The sequence below is a fragment of the Neopelma chrysocephalum genome, unplaced genomic scaffold (assembly GCF_003984885.1).
Source record: "Neopelma chrysocephalum unplaced genomic scaffold, ASM398488v2 Primary Assembly neopelma1_142, whole genome shotgun sequence".
In the NCBI taxonomy this organism is placed as follows: domain Eukaryota; kingdom Metazoa; phylum Chordata; class Aves; order Passeriformes; family Pipridae; genus Neopelma; species Neopelma chrysocephalum.
This window is the reverse complement of record NW_020897804.1, coordinates 421,726-449,137: the sequence shown is the minus strand read 5'-3', so window position 1 is coordinate 449,137 and position 27,412 is coordinate 421,726. Positions and strand designations below refer to the sequence as shown.

Sequence of the window (27,412 nt, the reverse complement as noted above, 5' to 3'; positions counted from 1 at the left end):
TACCAGGCGGCCCCAGAACACAAGATGTGGAGCAACCTCCACCGCTCCGACAGGATGGATGACTAAATAATGGATGTGGTCATGTGCCTCACAGAAGTGAGGGATAGCAGGGAATGTGATACGAGGTGCTGGAGCGAAACCCACGTGATTACTGAGAAGCTTCCTTTGAAGTTATCCCCTGATGCACATCATGGTTCTTTGGCAGCTGAGGTTAGAGGCAAAGGAGCAACAAGAACTCTAAGAAGCTGTGTATGGTTGTTGCTCTGGCTGCTGCCAAAACCTCTCCTAATGATGCCAGCAATGAAGAGCAGCATGTAATGTTTGGTGTCACATGGGTGACACTGAGGATGGCTTGCTAATAATGATGAGGATAACTAGCTTCTGCCTGAACAGAAGTGCAGGGCTCAGGCCGTGTTGGCTCACTCAGACTTGCGTGCTAATGAGCTGTCATGAGCTTTTCCATCAAGTCCAAATTATGCAGGAACTCAAAGGATCAGCGGCTCAAATGCCAAAGCTGAGGAAACCAAGACATTTGTTGACACATCTATGTACAGCTACACCTATATATTTGCTTCATGTTAGATTTGAGGTAATTCATGGTCCAGTGTAGGACACAGCATCATTTTTGGAGCGCAGAAACAAACATTGCAATCGCAGATTGTGAAGGGAGAAGTGCTGGCCTAAATAATTACCCATTTGAAATCCAGTCCAAGTCAACATGGCTATTAATAGAAGAGTGTTGGACTGGGAAGCCCACTCTGAATTTCAACAAGCTGTCGGCTCCAGGAGGTCAGCAATGCAGCAGACGCTGGGGCACCCCAGCCAGGTGGGATGCCTTCTGAGGGCTAAGTGGGTGGCCAGTAAGTCCTGGATAAACATTTTTTCCATCAGTAAGCTCCCTACCAGGCTGCATGAGAAGTGCAGAACACAGGTGTTATCCTCTCATAGCCTGCATATGCAATGAGTTAGACCAGTTTTCCCCCAGTTCTCTAGACCTCTGAAGATGACTACTTCTCTCCCATTTAACTGTTATCCCCAAAAGGGGATTCATGATGGCAGCAATGATTGCAACAGCTTTCTCTGTTGGTTGACAGACTTTTCGCTCTAAGGCATCTGGCACAGTCAGAATTCTGCTGCATTCTTAACTGTTCTTAATTTTAAAAAGCACAGATTAAAATGGCCACATCAGTGAACAAACCCAATGGTTCCTCATTCACTTTGACAACCATTAAAAACCTCTCTGTGAGTTTGCTCCATTTTCTTCATTCCTTTTTTCTGTGTCAGTTTGGCTCCCTGTTCTCTTTCTCATGTCACACTGACTTCTTCTCAACCCAGAGTTTAGTGGGTGGCATAGTAAAGCCATTCATTTCAAGCAATCTGAGTTGTTGTGCCTGCATTTCAGCCTTCTGAAATCACACCTTTGCAAATATACAAAAGATGTACCTACATCTACTTTACCACAGATTTTGAATGAAATAATAAGTATATAATAACAGAAATATCAAGAAAAGGCAGCTGGATTGCCATTCATGTTCAGTCGTCTGCTACAACAGTAAACAGGGAAGAAGGAAGCATTTAAACTAAATCACAGTCTTTGCACAAAAATAAATAGGTATAGTGGCTGAATACATTTAGACTGGAAATGTAAAGTTCTAGATTTTAGCGAGATGAAATTCTGGAACAGTCCCTAGTGGGAGTAATTTTTCATATGGAGATGAAAATTTATAAAGGAGACCATATGGCATGGGGGTATGTAATCGCAGGATAGGTCCCCTTTAGTCCTATGTACATAACATCTGAATCTCATGCTACTTTCTCAAATCTCCTTGAAACTCTCCTCTTTCTCAAAGCTCAAAATAAACAACCAGACATACACAACTCTATCTTCTTTATCTCATATACATTTTAGAGTGTGGTCACTAAAAAAGGAACTGCAGTGTTTAAATAGATGTCTCTACCACTCTTAATTTTTTGTTTCTTTTCTAAGATTTAGATTAGAGGCTTTGGGAATAATAATTATTTCTGTTCAGTCAAAGAATCTAGTATATCTGGGGCACATAAATTATTAATTTTAAAATGTTCCTTTACAGCCAGCCATATACTGCAATGGCATCTGTAAAATGCTGCTCTCCCAATCCTTGTAATTTATCTCTCAAAACCCAGAGTCAGCAATTAGGAAAGTTGTTGATTATACTCATCCTGAAATGCTTTGTAAGTGCTAAGTATGCACACTAAAATATTATGTATAAAAAAAACCAGTGACAGCAAAGTTAAAAGATTATAAGGGAACTGAAATTTTAACGTATGTCTTAACGTATATTAGATTTTCTTGATACCGGCCAGGATAAACATGGTTATTGAAAGTGCTGTGAATAGGAACAAAGGAAAGACACGCATGCCTGCTGTGGAACAAAAGCTTATTTGTCCCTATCGAACTGGAGACATTTTTCAAGCGCGCTCACCTATGAAATTATGACTCCAGAAACATGTCAAAGCTGGCCAGACATATGATCTATGGAACAGGGATTTTTGCAAATTGAAAGCTATCTGGAGGCATCTTTAGTTTATGCACCAGTGTTTTTCAAGTTAGAAAAAGGCAGCTCAGAGGACAGAAAATGCCACTAACTTGTGATGACCAGTTCATTCTTTTGTTCTTCTGTTACTTGAGTCCCCTTTTGAACATGTGCACATTTTTATGCAGCTGCCTCAGTGCCCATTAAGCGGGAAATTGTAGCAGAATAAAATGAAATTTCATGGAATTTGTGTACGAGCCAAAAATTTGTACTGGCAGATGATAAAAAAAACCTAAGATACTGTTCTTTAGGTAGTAAGATTCTGAATTTATATGAATAGCAAAATAAATAGGCTTAGTTTATTTTTTTTTTTTTCCTTAAACTGGTTTTTCTGGTGTTCTTAGAGTAAGTACTTCAGCTGAAATATTTTATACCTGGTAAAATATTAGAAGACTTGTTTAAAACTCTATGTTTTACATGTACAAAATATAAGAACAGATGCAGAAAACCTTTAATTCTATCAATAATGTATAATTATGAGTTCTAAAAAAAAAAACTTTAAAAATTACTCTAATGTACTGTGATATTGAACACAAAGTACTGAAATACATATATTTCTACAAAAAGATGTTACTCCAAAGTATCAAGTGTCTTTCATTTAATTATCACTAATGGATGCAATTAAGCAGGCAGAAAGACATGGAAGAATCCACGGTAATCACCACTGGCAAAGTTCACCTTTCAGATCCACCAGGTATTTATAGAACACACATCAGAAATCAGATTTTACAGCTGTAACTAGAGGTATCCTTTTACTTTAAAAAAAAAAAATTGTTCTGCATTTCTTCACCCCAAAGTGTATTTCCCCCTTTGAGCAGTAATGTATTCAGAATAATCCAAGGGCAAAGAGGCATTTCAAGCACAGCATGGAGTGGCAGGGTCAGAAACAGTCCCCACAAAATGAAAAATTGGGTTCTGCAGTTCCTGAATACTCTTCCAGAGTCCCTGGACAGACTCACTGTCTGATCTGGGGACAGTCTGTCTACCTGATTACACAGACTTCAGAACTAGAGATGCTGAGGCTTCTCAGATCCAAGAGCCCAGTTTTTGGCATTCCCAAAATATCATCTGCCTTTCTGCTTCCTGGGCTGCTGGAGAACTCAGGATGTGAGGAAGCCAGACAGGCAAGCTGGCTAGAAACCAGGCAGATTATTGATGGTAAAGCTGAGAGTCTTCTGCCCAAACCAAATGAGTTTCTGCCAAATGTTTTGATTTGAACATCCCAAGCACCCTCTAATAGGAAATTAGGATTGTAAAAAGCTCTTTTGCTGGTATGTTCTTGCCCTAACCAGAGAACTGAGGGAAATAATATGCCATATCTTTGCTGAAAATTACATAATTCAGAGTAGTAGGTGCTTCATTGTATTTCAGACTGTGTCAAAGCTTGGACACCCAAAGCCTTGTTATAAATAAATGATGTTTTGCCTCGTCCATTCAGAGTGAGCCATATGCATACTATAAAACTGTGGGTGATGGATTCTGTTGGAAAAAGGTATTCTTCAAAATACAGATAACACCTAACTTGTTACATGCAGTGCTTTGTGCAGAAGTAGATATTAGAGAAAAAGAACACCTTATTGCATACCTCTTGTTTATCAGATTCAAAAGATTCAAAATCATCTGTGTGTTATTAGATGCACTATAAATTGGATTTCTGTATACTGAAAAGTTCTGAAAATTCTTACTGGGGCCTATGAAGTCCTAACCACAACTAAAGAAAGCACCAGCATTACAATTCCTTGTGGCAGTTCTCAGCCCCCATTCAGGAGAGTCTTAGAAGCAAACAGACATTTTAATCTTGTATAACAATACAAAGGAGACACTTCTATGAGGGAAATGCTGCTGAGAAGGCTTATGTTCTCCACTATGATCTAATGAAATAATACTATTTACCTATATGTTCTCCGTTTATAAATCTTAAAAATATTTAAAGATTTCATATCCATTCTGCAAATAAGAAAACAGAGACATATATCTGTAGTTGCTTTCCTGGAAAAGCAACATCAGAAACATGACTGGAATCAGAATGCAAACACACTGAATAGAAGGCCAGTGCTTCTTGGATCACACTAAATGCAGGAGAATAACACAGCACTGAACTGTAGTCCATTAAAGCCCTCAAACACTGCCCTTTAGCTTTAAGTCCACGTCTTTCCCTTTACTGAGCTTTGTGACTGTACAACTGAGATTTCTCTCTGGATCATTAAACTACAGGCTGGAAACTGCAAGTCAGCAGATTCTGTAATTTAAAGTTTCTGAATGGACAAAAGCTCATTAGATATGTAAAGACAAAGCTGACAGCTAAAGAATATTGGCAAATAAAAATAAGAATAGTAAGGGTGAAAGAACTTTGGGTAAAGAGATGAAAACCATATTTTGATTTTCAAAGCACTGAAGTGAATTAGGAGCAGGCATCCTAGTGACACTTCTTTGGTTTAAAACTCATATACCTAATCTGTTACCTCAGTAGCAGCTCCTGAAATAATTGGAAAAGATTAGGAGAAAAGAGTGTTCCTATTTAGTTTCATCCGAAAGGAATCTAGGTCAACTGCTCTCAGACTGCTCTGTGATGTGAACCAAAACTGTTCACATCACAGACTGGGACAATAGGGAGATCTGCTTCAGCATGTACTTCTGACTGGAAGTTGGATGCTAGTGCAGATGCACCCTTTCTCTGCCTATTCAGATCAAGCAAAATCCTCATTAATGACACTGGAGAAGAGCCAGCTTTGAACCCTTTTAAGACAACTTGGATTAGTTCTTTTACCAGTAGTAGCACTATTCACAAAACACAGAGTCAGGGAGGTTGGAAGGAACCTTTGGAGGTTACCTGGTCCGGCCCATTTGTTCATAGGGGCTACGTAGGGTTGGTTGCCCAGGAGCGTGTCCAGAAGGTCTTTGAACACATCCAAGGATGGAGAGTCCACAGCCTCTCAGGGCAACCTTTGCCAGTGCTCAGTCAACCTCACAGTAAAACACTGTTTCTTAATCTTCAAAGGGGACTTTCTGTGTTTCAGTTTGTGGCCACTGGCTCTGGTCCTGTCACTGGGCAGCACTGGAAAGAGCCTGGCTCCCTTCTCTATGCCCTCTCTTCAGATATGGATATACTTTATTAAGATCCCATGAGCCTTCTCTTTTCCAGGTTGAACCGCCCCAGCTCTCCCAGCCTGTCTTCATAGGAGAAATGCTCTAGAACCTTCATCATCTTTGTGACCCTTCGTTGTACTTTCTCCAGTCCGTCCCTGCCTTGTACTGGGGAGCCCAGACCCCAGTCACGAATAAAGAGGAAGGAAATGAACGAATCACAAGATGAAGAAGGAAATGAATGTCTTACATTGGTCTTTTGTGTTAAGAATAAGACATTCTTCTGTTCTGACATAAGTGAGTATATCTGAAAGTTCCTGTAACACAGAATTTTCTTTTTTTCTTTGCCTCTTAGGGCAAAGTAGAGACAAATCAAAAAATCAATCTTCAATCAGCAGAATGAAACAAACTCCCACGTTGAACACTCAAGCTCGGCAGTCTATGTTAAGTGCAATGACAATTTCCAAGGTATCTCACACCTCTAGAACTGCCCGGGTCCATTTTCTAAAGGTCATCTTAGTGACTTCAATTACAAGGTGATAACTTTGAAGCACGACAAGGAATTTACAGATTTGTTTGTTCTGCACGCTGCAGCTGCACCTGGAGATACATGAATTGGTTGCTGTGTGGTGTGCACTCCAGTCTTGAGTATTTGAACCAGACTTAGTGTTTTCAGAAAAAAGCCCCTAGTCATCACGTTTCTATAGTGGGATAATGTATTACTGGTGTCCATACAATAACTAGAGCTTTTTCTGTTATACTTGAAAAGTATTGATTTTTCCTGAATTTGCTACAAATTCATACTAGTAATACAGATCAGAATTTGACCCAATGAGGGAAGAATCTGTGATTTTCTAGATGTATAAGCAACCATGAATAATTTTCATCTTTTGGGTATATTAGCTCTATACTTAATGCAAATTGATGCAAAATAAGATAATAAAAATTGTTCTATGATCTCTTACAGATTTCTTACAATATGCTACACTTCCTAATTCTGAAAGTATGTCCCTTTTAGACATTGCCTTTTCTGAGTAGATACTGCAATCTCAAATAAATTATATGGTGTTTTTTTAATTTAAATCAGATTTGAACTCCTCTATTTAGAGGTCAAATGTTAATATATTAACCTAATTCATTACAATGCCTCTAATATATTGAATTGAAATATTTCCCAGGTAGTTTGTTTAGATTAGGTGGAGGTTTAATGTTCTCATTTTGAACTAATACTCACAAGAGGGATCAATGATGAAATGAGACTAATATAGCAAATTGCACTGTTCAAATGATCGCAGCACAGGAAGGTGAAAATTAATTTTTTATTAGATGCTTAGGTTATAATGAAAGATATTTCTTGTACGGTTCATTTAAAACATTTGTGACATTATGCTAATTGTTTCAGCCAAACATGTTGTTGAGCTTCAAACAAGACCAAAGTTTGTGAATAAACATTCGGTGCCTACAGGAATAAATCCACTACTTACCGGAGAAGAGACCAAACAGCCTCCTATGTGGCCTCTCTTGTGAACTAAATTTGTACCAGATGCTGAGATAAACTCTGGCTTAGGAAATAATGTCTGGAAGTAAGCCAGATAAGAGGATAAAAATGTAGGCTGGAACTTTTACTTACCTTAACCTTGAGAGTGCCATCATAAAGATTTCTTAATATTAAAAAAAACAGTAAACTAACTTAGAAATTACAGTACATTATATGCTTACATTAAGAATTTCATACTTCTTTATGTAACAGGGCCCAATCCAAAGTGTTTAGGAAGTTACTTTTCAAACCATACTTTTTAAAGCCGGTCTATTTTCTTCTAAAACCCTTTAAAACCTTGGAGAAAATATTATTATTTAGTTTTACAGAATTCACACACTGGATGATGGAATGTTGATAAGAAAACTAAATACAAATAAGCATGGTGATGAATTCCAGATGATAAGTATATCACGTTTTATCTACATAAGAGCCAGGGGTGGAAAAATTCAGAAAAATCTGCTTGGTATACATTTTCCTAATTGTGAGAATCAATGTGCTGCTTCTTGCTACATTAGCTCTTTATTCTCTGAGAAATCACAGGATATGGGGAGTAAAAATGAGGTGGGAGGGAAAGAGCAAGATAGATAGTATTTACCTGAAAATTCCTGGATTTGAGAATCTTCTACTTCAAACAACAATTCATCATGGATCTGGGCAATTAACCTGAAAAAATTCAGAGACTTTAGATAACATATGCAAAAAATTCTAACAGTTCTTTCCATTCATATCATCAACTACTTGTCACACACACAATGATAAGTTAAAGTGAAAATAAACACCCAAAGAAAATTAAAATACCATGAATGGATTTAAAAGAATTGCCAGTCCACATATTCTGGAAACATAAAGGCCATGGTTGTAAACCCAGACTGTGCTTGCTAACTTATAAAAGTCATTCAGGGATTTGATGACGTGACAAGGTATTACTTAAAACCAATGTAATTTGCAGAAAAATGCAAGTAATTATGGAGACAGGCTATGTTTTGTTAACATACCTTGTTTTTTTCAAGTTGAGCTGGAATAAATGTAGTCGCAAATGGGTGATTTTACTAATGAAAATTAGGTCAAAAGTAAAAGTATTTGGTTCACTGATACACCAGTATTAACTCCTAGCTGCTCAGTGACTTGCGTCCTTTCCAGGAAATAATGTTTTCACTTATGTGCAAAGTGGGTGTCCTCATGCTGACAAACGAGTGGGTTGAAGAATGAAACTGCAGGCACACACACACAAACTGATCCAGTGCCTGTGCTATCAGGACAGTCGCCTTCATAAGGAGAGAGTGTACAGCTGAAAGCAGTAACACCCTGAAAGCTCAGCAGCTACATGTACTTGAGCTCTTCAGGTAGAGCTGTTTTGTAAGGAAATGTAACTGCTGCTTTGTTTTTCTCTTTGTCTGCCATAGTCCTATATTGATAGGTCTCTTGCATATGCACTGTGACTTATTTGTAGAGTGCTTACAGGAGTGGGACCCTAAATTGTTGGTTTGAACGTAAATGAACTTTCACAATGGAAATAAAAAATGTATTTGATTGAATTAAGTCCACAGCAGAATAGATGCAATGTAGCACATATAACCCCTGAGTGTAGTAGTAGTAAAAATACAGTATACCTGATTAGACTTTATTCCTATTAGATCTATTTTATTACTTCTTTAAGTACTGTAGCTGGGAGTGTAAGTCATAAAACTGTAACATCCATTTCCAAATTTCTTTGCAATTAGTATATAATGTAAGAAAGATCTGCACCTGTTAGAGCAGCTCCAGAAGAGGCTATGAAGATGCTCAGAGGGCTGGAGCACCTTCGCATGGGGACAGGCTGAGACAGTTGGGGTTGTTCAGCCTGGAGGAGAGAAGGCTCCAAGGAGACCGTACAGAACCTTCCAGTACCTAAAGGGGCTACAAGAGAGCTGCAGAGGGATTTTGCCAAGGGCCTGGAGAGACAGGACAAGGGTAACAGCTTCAAAATGACAGAGGGCAGGGTTATAGATTAGATATAAAGAAGAAATTCTTCTTTATGAGCATGGCAAGGCACTGGAACAGTTGCCCAGATAAGTTATGGATGCCTCATCCCTGGAAGTGTTCAAGGCCAGGTTAGATGGGGCTCTGAGCAACCTGTTGTGTGGAAGGTGTCCCTGCCCATGGCAGGGGGTATGGAACTAAATGGCCTTTATGGTCCCTTCCAATCCAAACCATTCTGTGATCCCATGATTTAAATTAAATGCCCATTGTAGACTTTTCTTAATACCTCGCAGTTATTCAAGTAAATACTTCTTTACAAATGGCTGAAACATCAATATGGTTACTAGTAATAACTTTTCACAGTTTCTTAAGATAGTTTCACGCTGCCTTAAATTACAATGTGACATTGACTAACAGTGTGGTGAGCTCTAATAATAGCTCTTAAATTATTAGTCACTTACAACACAGTCAGAAGCAGAGGGAAACAGATTAACATATTTCTAATAGGAAATTGGGACACAGGATACAAAAAAGAAATAGATGAAAAGACCAGGATCATCTGTAGCAAGAGAATACAGTTACATGAAAAGTTATAATTTCTAATGCAAGTAAATTAATTAAAGCAAGAGCATCCTCATAATCATTGAAATGACATGTAAAAGATATAAATCAGAACAGTGAATATTAAAGATGAATAAACTGTGAATCAATGGAATAAGTGAAAATAATTGCATTGATTAAACCAGTGCAATAAAAACATGATAAACTGGTTATTGTTTGTACCAGAGTAGTGCCTCATGCCTTCAGTCAGGATAAGAGCACCATATATTCTGAATACTTAGTAAGGAAAAGTCCTTTCTGAGAAGAATTTACAATATACATAAAAATTTTATCATAAATTTATCAGAACTTAGGAATGGAGAAAAAGGATTTTCAAAACCACTCAGCATTGTTTCTACTAATCACCTCATCTCTAAAGGAAAAACTGCATTCAGGAGGAGCAACGTTCGACCAGAATTAAGTGTTACATTTATGCGTGCCCAAAAACCTGTGGAAGCAATATAAATTAACTCACAATTTCTGTATGGACAGCAAAATAAACTTGACACAACTCTACATACTCCAGTTCACATACTGAAAACAGCACAGCTCTTTTAGCTTGGTTCTCCATCTGGGTTGGAGGATCCTGTTTCTCATCCTTATCATCCTGAATAGCACAGCCCACAGCTTGGTTACATTGCCAGTTAACCGAGGAACTGCTCAGAGTTGCAGTGTTACATCTACTCCATCTTAAACATCTAGTGATTAAGTTGAAGTTCAGGACAGTATTTTGTCTGCTAAACACAGAACTAGAAATTCACATTTGATGGTTCCCTGTCTAGCTCTGCTACTTTCCTAAGCAATGCAAATTCAGATAGAAAATGGGGATATTATTTGTGAGATCTAAGAAATAAGTATTTCTAATACACTTCTATCGTCAAATGAAAGGTATTACATAAGATTTAATTAACGCTAAACGTGATCGCCTAGATTGATGCCAAGAAGTGAAATAGTATTTCCTCCTTAACGTTCATCAATCAAGTTAGATATTTTCTTGATGATCTCTTATCTCTTTTTCTTATCCATTTCACACCAAATTAATGGGTTCTGCTCCTACAATCTTACAGTGCAAGGCCACCTGTATTTTTTCAGGCTTGTTAAAGTAATAAAACTTGTATGCAATATGCTGTTCCACAGAAGGAAGCATTCAATTTGACATCAATACACATGAAAGAAAAAAATCAAAGCAATTTATACATTCAAAATTCATAGCTTTCACCGTTCCAGTCCATGCACCCACCCACCCGTTGCACACCTTGAGTGAAAGAAGTTTGAAAAAAACCCTATACTTTTGCTTAATAGCTTAATTGAATCCTCTTCACTTTGAAGGAATATTGAAATAGCAAGCTCCCCTCATTAACTGTTGCTAGGAGGTAGGGCCAGCTGGATTACCAACTGCAAACCAGGCAGAGACTAGTATTTTTTTTTTTGTTCTACAGATGATAAGAATGCCTTTGATTCACAAACTAATATTTTATTAACTATTTTCTGGATTGTCTGAAAATTAGGCAAGGTTGCCATAGTAGCCTTTATCAGAGGCTGGTTTTTAACAGCCACATGTAGTGTTTCAGGACATTACAATGTGCCAAGAGTTCCTCAAACTAATTAAATTCATGCTCCTTCTATAGACAAGGGATTAAGGTTGGTTCTGATTTAGATGTTCTGAACTGACATCTGGAAAAGCCCAGCTCTATGCATTAACTTTGTGGGGGTAAAATCAGTCATTTTCTACTTAGACAAGGTTTTTGTCATTTAAAAAAAATCATGTCCCTGATCATTGAAATTGTGAACATTTTCTGATACAACAGTATTAGATTTTATATCTCAATAATTAATATCCTTGTAATCCCTTGTAATCCTATGCAATCCCTTTTTTTGACATAATCAAATCAATCAATGATCATTAAATAATAATCCAACTAGTAATATCACATTTTTCATTTTGAATCTGAAACCTCTAAATGCTTAATGGGAGACTTCAAAACTGCAGACACAGGAGTACATGGTTAAAAGTTTTGTATATAAAGGTAAGTTTAAAAAAATTCCCCAAAAGCATTAAAGCTTTTAAGTGGCTAGAAAAAAAAAAGATAAAACCAGTAAGGTATTTTGAAATCAGACAGATGGGGATATATGAAAAAAAACCCAAAACCAAACACCAAAACACCAATGGAGATACGTTTTATGTTTTGTAACTGAAAAGAAGAATTTAATGACTTGAAAATCTGAGACATTCACACTTAATAAATAAATATTTAATAAAATAAAATATTGGTTTAAAAGGTATGTAATGAAAGACATTGTCAGAAAAAGCCAGAATGGCTGCTCATGTAACAAACACTTGCATGGATTTCAAGAACATTTAGAAATTATGACATACAATGAATTTGTGGGAAGACTTTTAAATCTTATGTTTCAGAACTTAGACTCATCCCCACAAGTAGAGGAAGATGAAAATCTGCAGACAGGCTGCCCTACTACAAATCTTACACCTCCCTCCTGAAGCATCTGCTACTGGCCACACTCAGCAATAATGGAGCAGATGGATGTTGGATCCGATTCTTCTTAGAAATATCCATGTTCCCTACACTAAAACACTATTCATTTTTTTTCTGATACTACTAATACTAACTGTTATTTATCTTTGCCACAGTTTCCCCACAGAAATACACAGATTCCAGTGGACAAAATGCCTATTAAGTTGTCACTTAACTAAGGAACAAGGTTATAATAATTTTGTAATATTTTGTAGAATTTTCCTGTTTGTTTTTTTTTTTTTTTGAAGCTGCCTCTATCAGGATTTCTAATGTGGTACTATAAAAGTTATAGCTCAAGATACATCATGCCTGCATAAATGTCACTTGCATTAACTTTAAGCTACCTCTTCCAGTGTTTCCATGATAAAGACCAAGATATTTTAACATTTTAACCATAAAAATCCAGCTAATTTATGAAATTGGTTTTCTCAGCAGCTACATCATGAAGAGAAGGAAACTGAACAGATGGTTAATTAAAGATAATAGAATTTTTGCATGTATCCAAAGTGTTTGAAAACATACCAATCTAAAAGGTGACCTTCAAAAGGGTTTTATAAATGAAATACATTTATTTGCATCCAACAACTCACATAAAAGAACCTTGAAAAACTTGCTACATCATGAATGTCCTTTTTGGCTGTGATATTTAAGCATATTAAATATATTTAGTTCTTTCTATAAAGAATAACTCTGACTTGCTCTGGCTTACTGTGCATGAAGTGTTCAGGTAACAGTTCACCATCTTGTGGATACATGCAAAATACTGCTTTGAATGCTCAAGGAAAGGGATGATTTTCCTAAGTTACAGCCTGCCTGGAAATTCAATGTTACTTGGCCACCTTGGGAGGTGAAGAGCTACATATTGGTCTGGGACAGCAGCTATGGAGAGTTCCCAGTCATTTCTGACATAGCAATACAATCTGGGAACTTTTGCTACTGAAACAAAAGCATTTGTGTGTGAAACAATCTCACTCTCCTCTCAAGCAGAATCCAAAACTTTTATCTTTTCCTTGTGATTCTATTTCTCCAGTATTAGGCTATAGGTAAAAGTTGACCGGGGACCCCTGGTGGCCTAGTGGTTAGCATGCAGGACTCTCACTGCTGCGACCACGGGTTCGAATCCCAAGTCCCCCGGGCAGATGGTAGCTCGTTAGCCCTGTGAGGCCATCCATCTATGAGAAGGTCACTCTAAACAAACCTACGTCCTGAGGACCTCACTGCCATTGTCCAAGCTTGCTTGGCCCCGGCAGATGAACCTTAGGATTAAAGGGTGGGCTCAGTTCAGCGCAGGCTGTGTCTCACCTAAAAAATCCATTGCGCAGGCTGGAAAGGTAAAAGACCTTTCCCCAAATCTTCGTTCGCGAAGACTGGCCATTATTATTATTAAAAGTTGACCATCTTGCTAGAATTAATCCATACCCTGGGTGGGAACTGTGGGCAGAGTATCAGAGCAATAAGCATTTACTTGAAAATCCTGGTTAACTGGTAGAGAAGAAACATGATTAAAAACAATTATTTAATTCCTGAAGAAACAGATAAAGGGAAGTAAGGTTTATGCTCAGAGTTAAAGAAAATCAACACACATAGCAGCAGCTCTAAGCATTTTACTGAATGTATTTGGTTGAAACTATGATGTAATCATGAAGTTGGGTTTATTAGTATGCCTTCTTGTATAAATCTGAGAAATGATAAGAAGTCCATAAAGTAATAATGATTAAATCCCTACACACCTTATAAAAATGCCTCTGGATTCTTGTGTCATACTAAAAGTGAAGCCACTTCCAACAAATGTGTGAATTATCACATGACTTGTATCTGAAAAAAATGCAGGTCACATAACGAAATGGTTGTTCCTGGGATGATAGGGGCTGTTTCTAACTAATTTACCTATCTGCAGAAGTGAGCTGCATTTACAGCTCACCAGCTCAGAAAATCATTAGGTTGATTAAGGAGTTTGTTCATTGACGAAGACATACGAAACCTCCAGCATCCACTGCTATTGAAAAGCAGCTGGGACCAAGAAAATATACCTTTTCTTTTTATTTGCTGGTGGCTTTTCCTTTTCAGATCACTCATTTAGATCTGGCCTGTGGCTGAACCTCTCTCTTTAACTAGGCTCCGGACATGCTAAGAAGTAAAGCTGTGTGCTTGTGGCACGGGTCCAGTGCTGAAGGAACAATAAATTGGTGAGAAAGCAGAATTTCTGGATTCACACCAAATTACTCAATAGTTCTGTAGACTTGTTAAAATTAATTTGCATGTTGTTGGGATATTATCATCTTTAATGACTTCCTGAGAAGTTTATGTAGTGTCACGTAGACTTCGGGTAACCATCAGTGCAGCCTCAGCTTACAAAATGATAATATGTACAATCATTGCTATAGGCAGCAATTCTTCCACAGTTTGCCAGCATCCTTCTTTCTCACCAAGCTTCCATGTGTCTGCCACTGCAGTGATGTTTTAAACACTGAAAAGAACTACAACTGTCCATCTGAGTTCATCGAGCACCTTTACCCTCTCATCAATTCCATAAATCTTTCTTTCAGCTGTTTCTGCATGCCTTGATCTCACTTCAGAAGTTTCTTTGCTATCATCTGCCTGCAGGAAACATCATGTGGAGGTTTTGTGGATTGCATCAGACAGGTAAAAGCTGGCACTTGAATAATTTATGTCAGCAGCACATTTTCAGCAAGCAACTTGGCCAGCAGCAGCAGAACAGCATCTTAAGAAAGATCTAGGTAATATGGAAGAAGTCTGAAGAAATTGTGATTACTTGTCAGGCCCACACAAAATGCAGAGATGCCAGTAGCCAACTCATACTAATATCAGATCCATATCATATGTGTTGCATTTAATGCTACTTTTCCCAGTTTCTGTAAAATTATTTCCAAGTAACTGATTGACTTTTTACTGTCAAAGCATAACCTGCTAGGCTGGCATTTGAATTAAAAGATGAAGGAACACAAAGAGAAAAATGAGACTGCTAGTTGCCAAAACAGAATTGATCAGTCACAGTGGAATATCCTGTTTCATCAAGAAGGCCTCTCTGATGAAGCCTCATGGAAATGTGACTTGATTACCTTTCCCTGACTTCCAAATCCAGTATCATATGTGCAAACAATAACTGAAAATCTACTAACTGCTAGTCACACAAAAATGAAGTTTCACACTGTCAGGTCAGAGCTTGCTCACAGCTGAACAGCTTATAGTGCAGAACAATGAATGCAGTGCTGTGAGTGAAGACTGCAAACTAACACTAAAAACTGTAAGACCTTATCTAGAATTATTTTTTCTTTATTTCCAAGGTAAGGAAGACAAAATGTTGAGCGTTAGCCAAAACTTAGCTATGTTTAATAGGATACTGTCTCCCAGTGTAAATGTTCATAAACACTTCTAAAGCCTGTAAAAATGATATTTCCCTTTGATATGCTGTTCAAAGTGAAAATCCTGTTTCCAAAATTAGAAATTCTAATAGGGAAATAAAGATACTTACAAGGGGATGAAGATAGAAGAAAAGATAGTAGTGTGCTATCTTTGGAATGAATATGATCTGATGGGATGATAATAGGAGATTGATTATATTCTCATTTTGGAAGAGCTACTGTGCATTCCCACTGTTACAACAAGAGCACCGATCATGTACACACTTCCTTTTAACAATATTTTTCAAAGGGCTTCATAAAGGATGTTAGGATCATTATCCTGACTTGACTGATAAGAAAATCAAGAAACAGACTACTGAAAAAATAACTAACTGAATGTCACCTGGCAGGCAAGTGGAAACACAATATTTCAAGTTTCAGTCCCATACTCTTTTGGCAACACCTCACTGATGCTTTCAAATGCCACTGTCCAATCTGGTGAGTGTTCACAGAATTTATAAAGGCATTGATTGTGCTTTTCTGACAAGTCTGGCCATAAGTACCTACTAAATATTACAGCAAGGAGCCATTATTGACTATTAAAATGCTGTCCTCTAGCAAAGCCATCCAGTTGTTAATGGCTGGCAGGAGTTCAAAATTCCTGTTTAAACTAGTCTATCTCTTTGACATGTCCTTGCAGTTTTGAATTTTCCCAGCCGTGACATTTATGATAAGAATAAGCAGGATAGTCAGTGATACTTTGCTGTTGTCTGGCGTAGCCATTCCCCCATTCTTTCACAAGGAATTTCAACATGTAAAACTCCAATATTTCCCCATATCTGTTACCTCCTCAGCCATTTGGTGACACTACTTCTTTAAAATAAATAGTTTTGAGAAATAAAAACCCAAGCAAAATTTTCTGTTGAGAGAGAAGAAAACGTTCATGAGCTTTATCAGACATGATATTTGGCTTTCTCAGACAACAAACAGCCAGTTACTGAACCTAAAGATCTGTGTGCCAGGTAGGAACTGCAGAAGGGAGTATGTTCTTTGCCCTCTCAGCACCTCCACTTGCCTCCCCTACTAAACACTGTTGGCTACTCCTCTATTACTAATCTAACTCAAAGTTTTGCTTGCTACTGATACAGAAATTTTCATCCACACCACAGCTGCCAGATTCCAGTCTCTTCATTCAACTCAGGTATCAAAAAGAATTATAATCAGTGCAGAGAATCTGCCTGAAAATGTAGAATGCAATATGTGATAGTGTATCATCCAACATTTAACACAGAAATGTACCATTGTCTGAATGCAGGCAGGATCTCCACCAAAGAATCATTTCCCATTTCAGATCTGTACTACCAAGAACACTCGACAGTTTTATGTTTGGCATAGGAACAACTCTAACTTTGAATTCAAAAAGTGGAATTTATATTTGTAATTAAAAGTTATGTTTTCAAACATGGATCAAATAAGACAACACCACTGTGTGTAAATGATACATACACACTCAGAGTATTTATAGGTTAGATATTACACATAATTGCCAAGTATATTTGGAAGGCCAAACCCTGTTACTTTGTAACCTAAATACCCACTGAAGTCCTTAATATATGATCGCTACAGCTAAGTTGTTATGACCCCTTCTAGATGACAGAAACACTGATGTTCTGCACTATCTGCTGTCTCTGCTTTTATTTGAACTTCTACTGCACAAATTCATGTGCCACTGGATTGTTTGCTACAGCATTACAAAAGATGAGAACCCATTTGTTTGGGCTTTTTTTTTCTGCCTGTTTGACTTCAAAGTATCTTTCTATTTCAGCAAATAATAATGCTCCCTGGCTCTCTGCACCATCCCCTCCATCCTTTTTACAGGAAAAGTAGACTTCATTATTTCTGCTAGTAGTGTAAAACTCTTGAGGACGTTCTATGATCTCCTGCCCAACTCTCAGCAGTCACAGCAGAAGAGAATCATGATGACCAAGCTTTTCTTTAGCAAAGGAAAGCCATCTATACAAGAATAAAAAATGTTCATTTATTTTGCTTGAGTACTGGTTTCCTGATTCCTGTTTTTTTTCCCAGCCCATTGAATGTTCAATTCCCACTGTACAATACCCTCAAAATACAGGAAGGATATGATCAGTGGGCTTGATTTCAAAGATGCGGAACTACCACTGAACTGGATCTGACTGAGTTTAAATGGCCCTGGGGCATTTTATTGCCTTGGGATGGATTTACAGATCCAACCATTACAGTACAAAGATGTAACTTTAAATGTATAAAACCATCTCACAAGTCTTTGCTTGTTAAAAGACTCAGAGGCATACATGATATTTCTACAGCTGCTTAAAATGCCAGAAATATATTCATTTCAACCAATTTTGTTTTAAGAACAAACAGTTTTGCAGTCACTCATGACTAACCTGGCTGTTAAAGTGGGAGAAACGACCACAGAGGTAAAAATCTTCACCATAGCCATTTTACAAAGATCAGCTGCAGAGCCTATGAAAGAAAGTGATCTGCTTTTAACTTAAAGCACGCAAAAGGAAAATGTTCTTCTTGGAACTATGGCATAGGAATGAAAAACATCTGAAGATTCTGAATTATAAGAATTTTCAAAACGAGCAGATCCAATTAATGTAATATGTGAAACAGATTATAAGATTAATAAATAACAAACAAAATAATTACATGTTAATTAAAACTAGAAAATAACAATATGAAATTATGTGTCAATTAAAGGTGAATTTGTCAGTCATAGTTATAGGTTGAAAAATTCCTTTTTATAAAAAAAAGTCTGAAATTATCTAAGTTTGAATTAAAATTTATCTATAAATCAATTAAAATTTATTGTCACAAAAGGTCAGAACATTGTTTCAGTGCTGCATTTCAATTTGGAACCTTAATTTTGTACTTTTTCGTATTTCCATGTGTATGTGATGTATATTCATATATTCATTACATTACAGTGTTAAGAGCAGTGGTGCATAAAACAGTGTCATGGTACATAATAGATAACACATTTCTGGTGATCAAGAGGCAGAATGATTCTCCAGGCCTGCAGTTTGGTGAAAGGCTCTGTTCTGAACCATACACTTGACATAAAAGATTTATCAGATAAAACACAGAAACAATCCTTTAAGTAAGGATTGGATGCTATAATCTCCTTCGTCCCATCAGATATCCTAAATGTCCTAGACCGCAGACGTTGCCCTTCTCGCACCCTGTAACTCAACAAATTTTGAATTCTTTCTTCCAAATGGTTCAATTTTCAGAGTAGGGATAAGGAACAGCCAGGTAGGCAAATGGTAAGGGTACTGTGCTGGGAGATAATCATAGAATCATAGGATACCCCCAGTCAGAAGGGACCTATAAGGATCATCAAGTCCAACTCCCTGCTCCTTGCAGGACACTAAATCTGAACCGTATGTCCAAGAGCACCGTCCAGACACTCCTTGAACTCTGTCAGGCTTGGTGCCATGACCACTTCCCTGGGGTTGGCCCTTCTGGCTAAGGGAGAATGTCTAAGAGAATGACGACTCAGACTTAACAGCTCCTCTTCCTCCATAGTTTTCTGTGACAAACTGCCTCCTCTGAATCCAATGCCGAGACTGTTTTGGTCATTAACTGTATCAAGTGCAGACCTATGGCTGAGATGGCAATGTCTGACTGCGAGTTTAGCCTCAAATACCTGTCTTGTTTTCCTGTTCAAATGATGTGTCAAATTGATTCAATACATCACAAAAAGGGACACATTGGTATGAAAGGTAGGAAAGGATGTTTCAGCAAAGGTCAGGTAACTTAGTGATCACGAGAATAAAACTATGTAATTGAGCATTTAGTCCATCACAATACATATGTTCTATATATATTCTTCATGAAAAAATGTAAAGTAATAAAATATAAAAGAATTCTCAAAATCATTTTTTCTGAGATATGATCTTTAGAGATAAGCTATTTTAAGTTTTTAAAAAGATAATAATTATATCCCTCTGGTTGATTTTGTCACAACTATAAATAAATAATAAAAGATAAAATGAATGGTTTGCTCTATGTGGATAGGTAGAGCTGAATTATAACTGAAGAAAATTATGCTGTACATTGGTGAAAACTATTGAACTGGGAAATATTCAAAAAGAGAAAAAATGAAAGAAGTGTGAGAAATCCAGTTGCAATAAGTAAAAGCTGGAACTCTACATTCCTCTCAATATTGTCATGCATCAGAAGAAGTCTTCTGCTACCAGTTGCTGCTACCAGAACCAAAATGCAAACTACTTAAATTAATTAGACTTAGGTATAATTATAGAACACATAAATTAAATGAAGTTTAGTTCACTAACTATGATAAAAGGTTTTAATATAATTTATTAAGTTTTTACATTCCTAAAGTATTATCTCATGGCTGAAATTCTGAAATTAAAAAATCATTGTAGTCTAGAATGAAATTTTTAATAAAATTTGGGAATACCAAATATTTTAGAGTTATTCATCCTTGCTTTATCACACCTTATAATATCATGTTTTGAATAACAACTACACTACTTTTCATCAGATTTGTCCAACAGTGAACTATGACAATATTATTGTAGGTACTTAGGAATGAGTGTTTGGTAGACAGTCCTGTGATAGCTTTGCCTCAGCTCCAGCTCTTGGGACAGATGGACAAAGCAAGTGCTGCTCAGAGGGCCGTGTTTCTTCATTAATGGTGCACTGTACGCTCAGCAGGACTCGCTGTGCTGGCTCAAGAATTGTGCCTTCACCTGGAGGGGCTCCATCCAGCTGGATGGGAGCCAGCTAAACTGAGCACGAGGCTCTGGAGAGGGATGGACAGGTATGCCCACAAACCTTTGCTGCAGATCTTACAAGGATATTTTAAAATTCTACAGGTGGGGGCCTCCTACAGCAAGGCACCGTCACTCGAGCACAACTATTACTCAAGCAAAAGGGTATATATTAGAATTCTAGATCTGCAGGTGTCCTTGCAGAGACCTTAAAGTCAGTTACAAATTATAAGGAGTGACAAACATGACATAAATACTTACATCATTTTAAAGATGAAACATTAAAATGAGTAATATCTGGAGAGATAAAAAAAAAAAAACCCAGCACACAATCCTTTCAAAAGGAAAATCCAAATCACTTTATAAGGAGCACTCCATCACCATGTCTAGAAAGCACTTTTCACTTGCCTGTAAACTGTACACTTCCAATATAACTTAAGGAAAATCCTGTCAGCATCACCCAATTAAAAAGTAATTCTTCCAAGGGATAGTTTGGTAGGAAGCATCTCAGTCTGGGACTGGCAGTTCAGGTTGTTTTTTTCCCTTGGGTAGCTAAATTCTGTACACAACTAAACCCCAAGTGATTTAAACAGAGTATATTAATGCATCAGATTAACTAGCATGTAAGCACTTACTGCTGATTTCTACATTTTCAATCTATATGGTAAATTGGCAATGTTTTTCTGTGAAAAAACATTTTTTTCTTGCCCTTCACAGAATTAAATTTGAATGTTTCTTACAACGAATGAGTTGGGTTTCAAAACAAATACTAACAACACACAACTCTTGTAATGTTTTATATTTCTTAAACTAAAGCTATCTGGCAAAATAAAAGCTAGAATCTGTAAGCAGCATAATTACAGAAACCCTTCTGGAATAACAAACTATGAAAACCAGAAAGGAAAATGTTTAAATACAACAATACATCAGAAGAACTGAATTCCAGATATTCTCTCTATACACAGTATGTATTATTTAACCACCACAGAGCACTCCAATGTATCAAAACATTTATAGTGTTGTTATTATTATTGTTGTTGTTGTTTACTAGCAATTTCCAAGATAGTCAGATTACATAATTTTAACTTCTCTTTCATAGTAAAACCTCACGCTTCCTCCAGTAGACTATTAGAATGTTCATTCTTCTGAGATTGCCAGAATTGTTGCCCACTAAAGCCAAGCAGAGATAAAGAGACAGGCAGATAAGCAGGAAGGTAGTTGGGCAGCTCTTTACCTTGAACAACAAAATTGACAGCCTGCCTCTCTGCCTGAGTGCGTAGTTTGTAATCCTGTGCATTGATATTGGCCAGGGGTCTTTTACGACCCATTATGGAAACCACGTAACCTGGTAGGATTTAAATAGAAATTAGTATTCTTGGAGCGATTAAATTTCAAATATTCTTTCTGAAGATAATATAGATATTTGTAATTATGTGCTGCCCGAGTCAATTTAATATTTTGTACTCTGAAAACAGACCTTATTTAAACTTTAAATGCTTATTGTATTTTGGATTTAATAATTATTTCACTCAGAGAATTGGTACATGTTATACAAGGAAAACTTCTGCTCATTAAAGCTGTATTTTCATTAGGAATGTCTACTGATAAACCACGAAACTCTCTCTGTGGGAGATGAAACTATAAATACCTAGCAGAATTAGCTATCTATTAGTAGCCATAATTAGAGCTTTCTATGCAATGAGTAGTTTACTTGGGAATAGTAAAGAAAAATCAATTTGTAAAGTAATTAAATCAGTAATGAATATATTCCAAAAATATAAAATAGTTTGGGGGAAAAAAAACCCAAATTACATCTTTTTTCCATTTTCTTTATGTGGCATTTCTATGTTTCTTTCACAGCCAAACTTTCTTAATTTTAGTGTGGTGGAGGTTTTTAGTTTAAAAGACACATATGAAAACACAGTTAATGAACTAATGATGTATTATGCTAAAAAAACTACTTGGGAGGGCAAGAGAGAAGAGTCAAGAGGGAAAAGAGACGTGAGGATGCTCTTGTCAAAAAAACACATACAAAACCTTAGCTTATCTTCACAACTAAACTTCTTATTTGAAGAAAAATTAAAAGATCATTCACGTTAAAAATAAATCTTTACAAAAATATTTTGTTATACTTCTGATCCCCTTGATTACCCATGAATTGTCATTATATACCATGGAAGTTCAGTCTGTCGCAGCTTCATTTCCTCTGTGGTAACCAAGCCATGCAAGCACAAGTGGTAAGGAGATCTCTTCAAAGAAAAAGTTATAACCTTACCTTGAACAATACATAGTCTTTTTAATATGCCAACAATTTCATTAAAAAACAACAGCAATATAGTAATAAATACAATAACAAATATCTTCATCAAACATAATTATTTATAAGCTTATCATGTCTACATGGAGTATCAGACATTCATAATACCTAAATAATATTAGTAGGGTGGATGCTGCTCACCTTTGAACTGCAGATAAAGAAAAATTACCTTAATATGACCTCACTAGGTTGGAATGTTTTTGTTGGAAAGCTAGAATCTGAGGTGGATTAACAAGAGAAACATTAAATAATGCTGATCCGCTGCAGATTTTTAGAGGTTGTACAATCTAAACAGATTGCTCTTCTACCATGAATGGTTTAAAAAATGGTTGATAGACAGTAGTGCAAGGAGGAGTAAGAAGTAATTAGACAAGTGTGCCTTGACATTAGAACATTAGTCATGACACTCTTGTTTACCAAACTTATAAACCAGATTCTCTACCACAGAAGTTTGTTTATTGAAATGCATTCATTTTTAAGAAAAGAAGGCTGCTATTTTAAATAGATCATAAATATATAATAAATGTGTAATACTGTGTAATATTTTACTAGGTACATTATGTTGGGCTCAATTCTGGCTGAAAATAGATTGTTCAGTACCTTCACTTTTCTTGACTAACATTAATGAACAAAGGAATGCAACTGCGTGACACAATGACAGCTCATACTTCCTTGATTTTAGGAAGTATGATTTTTAGGCCCTACAAAGTACAAAAAAGGAATACTACCCATTTTCATGACTAGAAGTCAATTACATGTTTCTACCATGACATACAATGATGGGTAATATTATATTGTAAATTTACTATTTATTTCTACAAAATGTCTTAGTACTGCGTGCCCTATTAAGAAACAAAAGAACTCAATTTTGACAGTTCTGCTAATTAGCTTTTAAAAGACAATATTTCAAGCAGCTATGTTTTCTCTCCTCAAATTACTGCACTCCTAGGATTCACTAAATATAAATGAATATGTAGACTAACAACAAATTTGATGCAAGAAGACTTTGCAGCTGCTGGCTCCAAGAAGCACTCTGCACACATCTGTCATCACAGCTACCACCTGAACTTCAAGCACATAAATTCTGACTGATGCAAATAAAAAATAAGTTTTAAAAAATTGGCTGTGTAATTGGCTGAGCTTCCACGGTCCAGTAGCCATGTGTCCTATTTATTAAGTAAAAGATTCCCTGGGCTTCTTTGTGTTGGAGTACATCATATGTCAAAATGATGCAGTGTAACTTGACATTAAGTAGGGTTCACTCTGAGAACAGATGTCTTATTCTGTTAGCATCTTTCTGAGAAAAGGCAGACAGGCTTAAGCAGCTCCTCTTAGGGTTAAAAAAAGAAACAAAACCCCAAACCTGATTCACCAAGAAATGATCTTCCATCTTTTTTATTGTATTATAACTATCAGAATTTGGGTTGAGCTGATTCTTTGTCTTCACCACTGTCAAACAGTGCTGATCAGTACATAAAATATGGTCACAGACTTTGGATTACCTTTATTTCGGCATTGCTCAATGGTTTTCTTTGTAAATTCATGCACTTTCTTGTATTTTTGCATAAAACTCTCTATAAATTGACTGGCTTGAAGAGGAGTAATTCCCAAGCAGTCAGCAAGACGTTCTTTACCTGGTGGTAGAGAAATTATCTTTATTATGCAATAAAGCAGAACAGAAATCCACTATATACAATAGCACTGTTACATGCACAATTACTGGAATTAGCTTTACTTAGCTCTCTCTGTGAAAGAGGATGGATCTGATATACTACAATCACATTTCAACAAAATAAATGTTTAACTCTCAGCTTGAATGTTTTACCGAAGTTCCTGGACTAAGTATATAATTAATAAGAAGTATACCAGAATTATGTAATTAAGAAATTCCTAGTTAAAATTTATACCTATAATGTGGCTGAAATCTTTTGTTCACAGAATAGCGTTGTGAAGCTTTAAGTATCATTTTATTAATTCAGAGTAGAAATCTGAAAACTTTGAAGAGCAGATAAAGACATGAAATCAATTTTAAACAAACACAAATATTAATGAAGATCTAAAAAGGGATGGAGATGTGTGAGGTTGAGTTTAGCTAGAAGCTTTAGGGTTGGTGTCAAAATCACAAAACTTAACTGCTGAAGCAATCAGATCAAATAGCCTGAATTTAGAAAGACTGTTAGGAGACTGAGTCCCACGGATTTCAAACAGGCTTCTCAATGTCTGTAAAAATCTGTGTCCAAGTTTTGAGATAAAAGGGTAGAAAAAAGAAAAAAAAATCAGAAAAAAGTGTTTCAACAGAGAAAGAAAGGAATAATAGCTTTTGGACAGAATATAGGTACAGAAGATATATTACATTGGATCTAAAAGCACTTATAAAAATGCGGAAAAAACCCGAAGACAGTTTTTCAGAGTGTGAAAATATAAACTAAGAGCTACAGCTGAAACACATTTATAAACCAAACAGTTCCAGCAAAAATAAAACATACATCAACATTAGTCATATGAAGTTTGAAAGACAGATATATTTGTGTTCAGCTGCACAGCAACACAGAACCAGCCCTGTGTCTGCAAAGAACATAAGCTGAGAGGCGACGTCTCAAGGCACGAAAGGCACAGAATAGTCCTTGTCACGGTAATACTGTCAAGAAAAATTATCCAGCACTTTTAAAAGAGAGAGGATTTCAGCCACCTAAATGCCATCACTGTCAGTCTGATGTGCATTTCAGAATAATTCTGTAGCATTTTGTTCTCAGTCATGCCGGGATCTGCACTGAGCTGCAGGAACACCAGTCTGGACAAGGTACTAGAGGAAGACATTCACAAGACATCCAGGATGACACTTGCTGAGTTATTATAGGTCTGTACTTTTTTTTTGACATCTAACTAATTTGGGTTTTCTTCCTGGGTCAGCAAATGATAAATTTATCTGCTAAAGCATATATTGCTAACAGCTAGAAGACTTCTGTAGCTTCCTTAGAGAACTGTAACATCTAACTTTGTCCATGTTATCCATTTAAAGAACTATTAATATAGAGAACAAAGTATTGCATAAAATACTAGGAAAATTAAGGCACAAAATTAGCAAGGACGTCTGAAAGGTCCCAGGGAAATACAGTTCCTGGGAAGCAAAAAGAGGTGAAGGCACAGCCACATAATTGTGTCAGATCATGTTCCACAACACAGGAGCATAGGCCATGCCAAGCAAAGCCCAGGAGTGGACTAAAGCTTCCCTGAGCACTCTCCTTGAGTTATCTATGCCAGGGGAATTATTAGTAGCAGTCTGTGATTTTTAGTGTTCTCCATTCTGTAATATCATCTTTCAAAATTGAAAATAGCATTAGTTTTCATTTAAACACTTTGACATCCCTCTGTGTCAATTTAGGGCTTGAGCATACTGCCACTGAATAGAATTAATTCCTTATTTTACAGATGTTTATATTCTCCATGTTTTAGTTTTAGAAGATGACTGAGGCAGAAGCAGGTGAATTGAACTACTCCAAATCAAGCAAAAGTATGCATAGAATCATAGAATATCCTGAGTTGGAAGGGACCCACAAGAATCATAAAGACCAATTCCTGGCCCAGCACAGGACACCCCAAGAATTGCATCATGTGCCTGAGAGTATAATCCAAACAATTCCCAAACTCTGTCAGGCTTGGTGCTGTGACCACTGTTCTGGGGAGCCTGTTCCAGCACCCAACCACCCTCTGGGGAAGAACCTTTTCCTAATAACAAACCTTCTTTCTTTATTATCCTCCAGAATTATAGAAAAGACCTTGGAAACAGAACCAAGGATAACCTAAAGCTAAGAAAACAAAAAGGAAAAAAATACTATTTACTACATGACAAGTTTTCATTAACTCCTGTAAGCATAATAGAGGCAAGCTCCTCGGGGAGTGTTTATGTAGTTTTTAATCCTAAAAGAAGTATTATTCACACTCTTCAGTTGTATCAAAATGTCTTCTTAATGAAAAGTGAGCCATCTTTTGAAGGGAGACAAACTGTGAATGGAATTCAGTCCATCAATTTCAGGTATCTAACAATTACTTTTTGTCAGCCCAGTTTCCATCTAAGTAGTTTAATGATATCATTTCATGTCTTAATTAGGAACTGATCACACAGCTAATGAACTGGAAACATCTTATTATCTTTGAGATGCTTCAACTGCCCTTGTTTGAGAGAGAGGGACACAAAGCAAGTGAGCAAAGGAGATACTTAAATCAAGTGCTGCTGCACCGAAATGTTCAGTGGCTGTTTCAGAGCAAGTGAGGGAGCGCCAATACTGCGCTTAAATCTAGTCATGGAAGTTCTCTGTAGCATGAGTAGACAGACAAAGGCTTCACTGAGAGAGGCTCTAGCCCCAGTAACTGAGGCATTTCTGACTATATACAGAACTACAGGGCATTCAACTGGTGGTGATTCAGTCTGATTACATCTGGTATCTGCTGTTCCACCCACAGTGAAGGGGAAGGGAAATGTGCAGCATGTGCATGGAACAAGGGGCAGGAGTGCTATTGCTTGCATTTTGTAAAATAACCCTGTGATGAAACCATTCAAGCTGGAAATGGGAGTCCAAATTTACATTGCAGGGAACAAGTGCTGGGCTTTTTTTAATGCAGATTTTAAACACAGATGTTTAAAATTAAATACAGCTTAAT

General features: G+C 36.8%; 1 protein-coding gene across 8 annotated transcripts in view; it reads right to left on the bottom strand.

Moving 5' to 3' along the window:
* The window catches only part of LOC113975665 (DNA polymerase nu-like), a 108,998-nt gene that overhangs the window by 4,441 nt on the left and 77,145 nt on the right, over window positions 1-27,412 (bottom strand). For 7 of the 8 annotated variants that reach the window (XM_027699897.1, XM_027699898.1, XM_027699896.1 and 4 more), the window contains 4 exons: window positions 24,256-24,387; window positions 21,671-21,781; window positions 18,079-18,157; window positions 7,793-7,860 (listed from right to left, as the gene is read on the bottom strand). In XM_027699897.1, coding sequence (XP_027555698.1) covers window positions 7,793-7,860; window positions 18,079-18,157; window positions 21,671-21,781; window positions 24,256-24,387 — 390 coding nt within the window. Of the gene's footprint in view, window positions 1-7,792; window positions 7,861-18,078; window positions 18,158-21,670; window positions 21,782-24,255; window positions 24,388-24,894; window positions 24,984-27,412 lie in introns of those variants that run through there. The other variant, XM_027699901.1, reaches the window with a different exon arrangement.